Source organism: Pipistrellus hanaki (assembly GCF_964339955.1).
Source record: "Pipistrellus hanaki genome assembly, chromosome: 1".
Classification (NCBI taxonomy): domain Eukaryota; kingdom Metazoa; phylum Chordata; class Mammalia; order Chiroptera; family Vespertilionidae; genus Pipistrellus; species Pipistrellus hanaki.
Window position 1 is genome coordinate 44456741 of NC_140503.1, and position 9746 is coordinate 44466486.

The window sequence follows — 9746 nt, forward strand, 5'->3', positions numbered from 1 at the left end:
TTTATCCTCATTCTCTCACAAGCATGCATTAGTTTTCCAAATACTACATGATGTGTAATGTAACCAGAGACTGAATGCAAAAGCAGATATGAAAATCCAGCTGTCTCCTATTATGCTAGACAACAGAGTTGCAAAAATATAAAATAATGCTGCTTTTTCACTAAGTTTTGTTTTGAAAAGATAGTTATTTTATGGAAACTATGGTTTATGTTAACAGATAATGGGTTATTTTTATTTCTAAGTGATTTAATAAATACACATTAAAAATTTTCCCTTTTAATTTCTGATACAGCAACTATCAATAGATGCTAGCCATACCAACAAAAGCTCTTTGGGTTCTCAATGATTTTTAAGGGTAAAGGGATCCTGAGAACAAAAAGTTTGAGAACAGCTAAGGTACACAAGTACATAACCTAACACACAGTGCCTTTCACAGATAAGAAGCTCAAGTTAACTCTGAAATATAATTACTTGTTAGACCCTCTAATCTTGTTGAGTAGTATATCTCTTTGGAAAGTATAATTCAGCATGAAGCCATTCTGTCCTAGGCCCTATTTAAGGGGCTTTAGATATTGATGTAAGATGTCCTGACCTATAATACTTCCTATTGTTTGAATAGTTTCTTAACATTTTTCACAAAAATTGCCTTGTTCATCCTAACAGCAACCTGTGAAGTATTACTCTTTTTACAGATGATGTCGTCATGAAATTGATGCTTAAAAGGAAACAGAACTACTTGTCCAAGGATGTACTGCTAACTAACAGGGCCTAGAATGTTCATCTTTTGCAATTGCTTGGCTGCTTTAAAGCTGTTTTACTGTGGTGTAATTCCAATGAGAACAGGGTAAGGGCATGACTTTTAATGCCAAAACAGGGATTTTTTCTTTCTCGTTAATAAGAACATAATCAGACACAATACACAGTCATACCATTATTCAACACTCGGGCTACCCTTTTGGAGAGAAAGGGAGGGAAGGAGGAAGGGAGGGAGGGATTGATTCAAGAGTGTTGGAGGATAAATACCAGAATATATAATCCTCCAAGATGATGAATTAGTTAAGGACTCACACACAGATAAGGACTCACAGATTACTAATCATTTAATCACTGAAACAACAGGCAGGTAAGAACAAGATCGAGCTCAATACAGTAACATTATATTAATGAATGGATGGATGCCAATAGGTCCAATTTACAGAATGGAATATGGACAGAAAAAAAATCCCCACATAAAGTTAAACTTGCTTTATTGGTCTACAAACCCAAGCCAGAGGCAAAGGTACCATCCTACCCTTGAACAGAAATCATCCCTCCCTTAGGGCTAGACACATTCTTGTTACCAGCACAGGTCTCTAGTTATGCTCCATTTTAACCGACATTCCTCAAGAAATGCCCACTTTTCTGCATCTCTTTTCCACAGTCTGTCAAAGGCAAGACTGACTCACAAGAGGAAATCTGCCACTTGCAGGTGCCCAGCGAGGCCATTTTAAAATTTGATGCGATTTTACCAGAAACACACACACACACACACACACACACACACACACACGAGTGCGATAACTGTCCTGTAGTTTATTTTTCAACAGATGAGCAAGAGTAATTTCATCATTCTCATGAGGTATGCTTTTCCTAGTGTTTACTTTGGCCATTTTCCCCCCCAAAATCTCTTTTGGGAAAAAACGAAAAGTTATAGTATCACAGCTATAGCTACAATTTTAGCTACTGCACCAACAATTTGTAAAGCAATTTGATGCACCTTATTTGTTGTTCCATACTCAACATTTACTGCAAAAGATGTATTCCTATGTAAGAGCTAATTTATACAAGTTTCTGCACCCCTATAAAAGAATGGCAATACCACACTGTAAAGCCAATTAACCGGATGATCTTTAGAGGCTTCTTGCAGGAAAAAAAAAAAATAATAATAATAATAATAATCCGACTTTACAAAGGCAAGCAAAGCATCAAACCTCTGAGAGGTCCAGGGAACTGGGGTTATTTCTATTCTTTACCCTGGAGTGTATTTTTCTTTGTGGCGTTACCTATGTTTTTTCTTTCCTCCAAGGGCATAATTACCATTTACGAAGAAACCTGTCAAAAGTGTTCAGGCAAGTCTCTAAACTACCTCCCCAGCTGCATGCAGCCCATCACGAGAAATGTCACACTTGCTAACATCGTTCCCATTGCTGTGTGCCTACATTTCCTCAAATAAACGTAAGGTTTTGTTTTTTTGTAGGGCACCGTTCAAATGGTACTCTACAGCCCAAGCTACCACGAATCCTCTCAAATCTAATAAACAAAAGACTCTAGCGGCAGCACCAGGGCCCTACCAGGAAGTAATCAAAGCCGTGCGGCCGGTGCGATCCTAAGTCGCTACCACAGACAATAAGCGGGCACTGGGGTTTCCAACCGGCCGGCAGAAGGAGCACATTTGCGTAAGCAACACAAAAGCATTGCCTGCACCCACTGACTGTTGTTATAGGGCACAAGCGCTGGGAATGCCAGCGCAATTGCAGACGACCAAACGTCCCAAAGCCGGCCCCCGGGCCGCCCCTCCGCCGCAGCTGCCGGGTCAGCCGGCCGGGCTCTCCAGCCCTCAGCTTGTTTTCAAACTTCACCCTCCCCGGAGGAGGGAAGACTCCGACCCCGGCCGCCCGGCGCGGGGCCCGAGCACCTCCCGCGGCTCCGAGCTCCCGCCCGCCCCGCACAGGTCGGGTTGCCCGCGGGCCAGCGGAGGGGAGCGGGGCTGGGGCGAGCGGCGAAAGGCCGGGGCGCCCCGAAGCCCAGACAAAGCTGCGCCCCAAGAGCGGCGTTTCCCCGGCCGGCCGGCCGGGGACACGACGCCGCTCGGGCACCTCCACACGTGAGACCGCCCTGCGGGGGGCCGGACGCCCGCCACTACCGCCCCCGACCCGGCGGCTCCGGGAGAGCACAGCCCCAGGGCAGGGCGGGGCGGGGGCGCGGGCCGCGGGCCCGGCGGCTCCCGGGCGGCGCGTCGCTGCCCCCACGCGCTCGCGGCCCCGGCGGGCTCCCGCCCCGCGCGGCCTCGGCCCTTCACCGGCGCGACCGTCGGGCCGCGTAAAACAAAGGAGCGGCGGCCGCTCCGCCCGCCGCGCCCGCCTCGCCGCACACCCTCCCCGGCCCCCGCGGCACCGGCTCGCCCTCACCCCTGTGGAGTCCGCGCGCCGGCCGCCCTCGGCCCCTAGACGGCAGGCCCGGCGGAGCCGGGGCCTCGGGTGCGCGGCGGGGCCGCACTCACCGCTGCAGCACCAAGACGACGGGGAGCCGTTGGGGAACTTGGCTGAGTCCGGAGCGATGCAGACGCTGGAGCTGAGGTGCGGACACTCCATGGCCACGAGGAGAGCGGCGAGGAGGGCCGAGGCTCGGGGTCCGGGCGAGGTGAGGGGCGGAGGGACTCCGAAGGCTCCGTCTGGGGTCGCTCCTCGCTGGGCGCTTCGGCCGACGGCGGCTGCGTCCCGAGCCCTTGCGTCAAAGAAAGCAAAGGCTTCCGGGCGCCGGGTTTTCTCGCCCGCCGTCTCCAGAAGCCCCGCTCCGGAGAACTGGACGCTCCGGGATCCGGGTTCTGTCGCCACCTCTTAGGCGGGGGCTTCCGTCTTCCCAGGCCGGCCACGCCCCCTCCACTGGACAGGCCCCGCCCCCGACGCCCCGCCCCGCCCCCGGCCACTCCGCGGGGTGGGGTCCTGCAGCGCTGGAGCTCCCCCGCGGTGTCCCGGAGTCCAGCCGCGCTCCTAAATGACTTTCTCAACTCCGCCCCCCGGGGCGGCCGCGGCTCTCCCGAACCCCTGGGCTCCAGGAGGAGGCACGCCGGTCAGGTCCGCTGCGTTCACCGCGGCCAGCGAGCACTCGCACTCACAAGACTGATCCTGCGTGGTGTGCGGTGGTCTGACTATACCGGGGTAGGAAATCTGGCCGTACAAGAAAGTGTGAAAGAGACCAAAAAGAAAAAGAAAGTGTGAGGGAGAAAAGAAAAACCGCTCGGGCCGACAAACACTGTGGCCCCCATTTTACACAAGATGACACAAGCTCAGGGTAAGAGTCTGCCCCCTCCCCGCGCGGCCCTGGAGGCTGCAGAGCAGAATTGAGTGGTGTTCTCCCGGCGGCGCAGGTGCGATCCTGACCGGGTTCTAGGTTCTGACCACGTGGGCTGAGCCAGGCACCTGGGTGCTGCGTGACGGGACCCGCTGGGGCGCCCACGAACCTGAGTTCAAACCCTGTCATTGTGACTCACCTTGTGCATTACCTCCAGCACGTGGTAGGACTTGCATACACCTCACCCTATATGGGCGTTTGAGAGATGCCTAATCAGGGCTTGCTGAGCGCGAGGTCCGGGTAGCCAGCCCATAAAAAAAGACAAGGGATCTAACATTTGTTAGACACCTACTCCTGTCTCCCAACCAGGCACTTTACACACAATACCTCACTTAAACCTCTCACCACCCTGCAAGCTGCAGTTAGCATCCCCCTTTTTTCTGCGGGGAGGAGGTGGGAGGGAGAGAGACTGAGTCTACCTGTAATTGGTTAAGGCATGTGGGGATAGGATCCTCGACTCTGACCTCTTTGTTGAGAGCGGATAGGGGAAAGCTGCAAGGGGCCTTTTGAGCAGGCGTTAACCCAGACGGGCCTGTGATCTCTCTGGGAGAAGGCCTTGAGGACTCTGGGGCTATTACAAATACTGACTCGAAGCTGGAGCTCCTTGTAAAGCTCGGCGAAGGAACAGCAAGGCCAGGAAGGGAACAGAAGGAGGAGGAGGAGGAGGATGTGGCAATCCTGCGGGCAGAACGAGAGGAGGAAGGTCAGGAAATGATTAACCGGGCTGGGCCGGGTAGTGGTTAGAACAGGGCACCTCCCTGCAGAGCAGGAGCAGCTGAGGGACGACCTCTCGGTCACCTCTCACGCCTCGCCACCCCACCCCACCCCACCCCCTCCACCCTCTGGTGCCTCAGCACCATTCGATTTGTGCCTAACTGTCCACTCACCTGGGGCGTCTGTGCTGACCCTGTCTGCCAGTACTATTTCCGATTCCCGAGTCCACTTTCCACGTTTTGATTATTGTTTGCCTTCCAAGTTTTGATTACTATTATAGAGCAAGCTTTGGTCTTGGGAGTTTATAAGAGTTGGGAAAAGTACAGCTTCAGTTCTCCCAAGCCTTTTTCTTTTCTTATCTGTGAAACTGGGACAATAACACTTATTTAGCAAGGAGGATGTGAGAGTTCGTGTGAATTGCTACCACGTGGTGAGTAGCAAGTAAATTACAGCTTTTAAAAGTATAGGAGGTGAGGGAACAATTCTTAGGAAAGAGGATGATAAATAAAAATGACCTTTGCTCAACTCTCCAGCCCTCTCCTATCAACTGATTTTTTTTCCCCCCAAGGTCTGGCTGGACCAACTTCTGTCTCCCTCTGGACACCTACCTCCATTTAGAATCCATACCCCCACCTTTAGCCAAGAAGGATGCCCTGACCCATGCTGTCTTTCAAATGGGCATGCAATGTTTCTTTTTCCACCCTCTCAGGGACTCGGTTTCCTTATTCTCTAGACTTCATCTTAAACATCAGGGAGGCCTTCTGTACCTCTAGGTTATCTCCAGGTGTGTAATGCCCTGTCTGCCCCCACACTCAGCCTTTTTAAAAACACTCTTCATGCATATAATTGTTTAATGTCTGCCTTCCCCCTGGAGTTCCATAAGGATAGCAAACAAGTCTGTCTGGTTTCCTGTTGTATTCCTAACATAACAGGTCCAATACACGTGTTCAGTAACGAGTGAGTGATCAGTTAGCGGTGTCTTCCATGGGCAGGAGTTTAGCCAGGCATTTGCCCCCACCAAGATGATCTCTAAATTTCCTTTAGCTTTGAATGTATGATTTTGACGTCATCGGGAATGTGAAAGTACCTTGTAAGGTGTAAACTGCTAAAAAAAAAAAAAATAGATTTTAAAAAATAAGGAAAAGAAAGAAAAAATTTTTTTATTAGAATTCTCTCCCCAGCTAGAATAAAAACCTCTGGGGCCCTAATTTAGTCATTGACTGCGGTAGTCCCCAGAGGCAGTCCCGAGAAGCCGGGCAAAGCCGGAGGCCCTCCTGGGGCTTCAGCTAGGTTTCCTGAAGCACAGGGAACTTTCCTGTGTCTCTGAAAGTTTTCTTAAGAAATTTAAAGAAAAACTCGTGGTGAGTAAATGTGTCAAATGGGGGAAGACCACGGGGCACACTGGGAAACCGGCATTTTTAGTTCTGTGTTTCTTTGGCTACATTTAATACACGTTTGCTTTTTCGTTCTTGGCCGGAATCGCTTTGGCACTGAGGAGCTCTGACATACATGCCAGTAGCCCTGACGGTATGAGCCAGCTCCAGCTCCGGTGCTCCTAATGCTCGGCCTGGGGGTCACCAGCCAGCCCTCAGCAGCCACACACACACACACAAACACCACACACCACACACACACATACACACACACACACACCAGCCCTCTGCAGCCACACACACACCACACACACATACACACACACACCACACACATACACACACACCACACACACACATACACACCACATACACACACACACACACACACCAGCCCTCAGCACACACACACACACACACACACTCACACACATACACACCACATATACACCACTCCTCAGCAGACACACACACACACACACACCACACACACACATACACACCACATACACACACACACACACCAGCCCTCAGCAGACACACACACACACACTCACACACACACATACACACCACATACACACACACACACACACACACACCAGCCCTCAGCAGACACACACGCACCACACACACACACACACACCACATACACACACACACACACACACCAGCCCTCAGCAGACACACATGCACCACACACACACACACACACACCACATACACACACACACACACACACCAGCCCTCAGCAGACACACACGCACCACACACACACACACACCACATACACACACACACACACACACCAGCCCTCAGCAGACACACATGCACCACACACACACACACACACACCACATACACACACACACACACACACACACCAGCCCTCAGCAGACACACACGCACCACACACACACACACACACACACACACACACACCAGCCCTCAGCAGACACACACACACATACCAGCCCTCAGCAGACACACACACACACACTCACACACACTTATGCCCTGTGGAGCAATTCCTGCCCACAGAGATGAGTGAGTTTTAAATTTATATTTTTCAGAGAAGAACACACAATTTCAACCATACTAACAAATGTTTCTCTTCTAAAGGAGATATATAGATTTATGGGGGGCGGGAGGCGGGGGGCTGATCCAGGAAGAGGACATACGTTGCCATGGGAACAATGATCAGGCAAGGTCTCAAGGTTGCTGTGACCTTTCTCTAGCCTTAGACTTGAGACTCCTGGCAGAATCAGGAGTCCTGCAGCAGGGATTACAAACTGACCAGGCCCTGGGGAAGACTAGCTGTCACTAACCCCATTCAGGCAAGGCTTATTGGGAGAACCCAGAGAGCCGGGTTAATGAATTACCATAGAGATTTTTCTAGGAGTAAAGCCTCCCAGGGAAATCAAAGTTACATCAAGAAGAGGCTTGGAGAGCATTCGGAAGGGCGTGAAGGGGGAGAGGGGAAGGCCCCCGGGAACTCTTTTATCACCTCACTTAATTTCCCAAGCATCGTTTATCTGATGGTTCTCTGCGTGTTTACTTGTTTATCTACTGTCAGTCTCCTCCATGAGAACAGAAACCTTGCCAGTCCTGTTTGTTGCCTAACCGAAGCTCCTGGAATCCAGCCCGGTCCAGGCAGGCCCTCAGGAGCTATCTGCTGAGTGACTGAATGAATGAGGGGCTGCGTGAGGCGTCAGCCGCGGCCTCACCTCTGCACTCAGGAGCACCGGCGTGGCGTTCTCCCGCTTCTCTCCATGCATCCCTGCCGCGCGGTGTTCCTGCCCAGAATTCTTCGGTGGCTCCCTGTCTCTGGACCTCACTGTCACCTGTCCCTGTCTTTTGCTAAAGTGGTTTCTTTTTTTTTTCTTCTTTTTTTAAAGCTGTTCCAGCAGTACCTTAAATAGTTCCCTCGTGATGGAAAATGTGCTCCTTCACACCTCTGTCTCCTCCCTTACCCCGTTCCCTTCTGCCAGGCCGGCTCCTCCTCCTCCTCCATGAAGCATGTGGCCTCCTCAAGGGAGCCCTCCATCACTCACCCAAGCAGACCGCTCCCCTCCGCCCCCTTTCTGTCTCTGCAGCTTGTTTGTTACCTGGTGCTGTTATGTTCTGACTTCCTTGGAAACAGAAGCTTTTCTTTTTATCTGTGGATCCTAGGCACCTAGTTTAATAATTACAGATATTTTTTAAAAAGATTATATGGGGGGGAGGGGGGAAGAGGTAGAAGTGGGCATAAAGGGGATACATTGTGATAGAAAAAAAATAAAAGAATAAAAAGATTATATCTGTAGATTAAATGTTGGGAGTGCCCTCTGAGCATGATCATATCAATCATTGCATATAATGGTCCCCTGGGTATTCACAGAAAGGAACTCAGCTCTATGAGAACAAAACTTACATATATTGGGTTCCACCTAGGTGCCAGATACTATGTCAAAAAGTTGTTTTCGTTTCTCCATTAATTCCCACAGCAAACCTGACAGGTAGGCATTATCGTCTCCATTTTCCCGAGGAAAGAAATAAGGCTCGAAAAAGGTTAAATAATTGCACAGATATACACAATTAATACCGGGTCTTTCACCAAAGGTGGAGGCATCGCACCCACCCCTCAAACACAGGTTAGCTAGCCGGTTTTGCAGTGTTAGATGGGAGTAGCTGAAGTTCCTGATAAGGAGGATTCTTAGGGACCACAGGACACAGCAGAGCCTTCTGAGCAACTAAAGAATCTCTTAGGTACCGTAGTAATCATTATTCATCAACATCTTAATTTGTATTGCTTTTAAGTCTTCTTCATCACTGAAATGTGAACAGCACTTTTATGAAGGAGATGGAAGGCCCTCTTGTTGAAGACCCACTCTGCAGATGAAACACTGGCCAATTAAGAGAAACAGTATTGCTCGAGCAACAAACAACTTGGACAGCGAAGGAGTCACTTCTTTCTCTGGGCCCCCTTTTCCCGTCTGTAAATCAGGGGGCTGAACTACATGATTTCCAAGGGCCTTTCCGGAGTGCGCGTTCAGTGATCCTGTGCTAGCTTATGGCCACCTAGTGACACTGGCCCAGGCAAGAAGGCTCTTGGACCTTTGTGGCAGAGACTGCTAATTGTTCACCCCCAATCTGCCCTCTTTTCCTCCCGGAGGAGAAATTTCTCATCTTCCTTGTAGCTAGGTGTAGCCATTTTTAGTCAATGGTGTCTGAGCAAGAGTCGTAAGGATCACTGTGGGCAGCTGGCCAAGACAAAGATACCTCAGTGTCCAGTTTTGTTTATCAACACGTGGAAGAAAAGAGGGAAATAGATTAGGACAGGTCCAGGAAGAAATGTGGCTTTCAGTCTGTCTGTTCTGTGTTCTCTCTTCAACCATTTGTTCTTTTATTCAACTAATCTTATCTATGCTCCTGCCACGTGCCAGGCACTGAAGATACAGGGACTGAACTCTGACCAGTGTGGCCAAATGTTTGGAGCATTAGCCTGCCGTCGAGGGATCTCAGATTTGATTCCTAGTCAAGGGCACGTACAGGTTCAGTCTCTGGCCC

The 9746-nt window shown here is 50.3% G+C and overlaps 1 protein-coding gene across 1 annotated transcript in view; it reads right to left on the reverse strand.

Annotated features, from left to right (window-relative positions):
* The window catches only part of USP3 (ubiquitin specific peptidase 3), an 86572-nt gene extending 80288 nt beyond the window's left edge, over positions 1-6284 (reverse strand). Inside the window, exon 1 of the mRNA XM_084887275.1 lies at positions 3260-6284. Coding sequence (XP_084743401.1) covers positions 3260-3350 — 91 coding nt within the window. The 5' untranslated portion in view covers positions 3351-6284. The remainder of the gene's footprint in view (positions 1-3259) is intronic.
* Positions 6285-9746: the final 3462 nt, after the last annotated feature.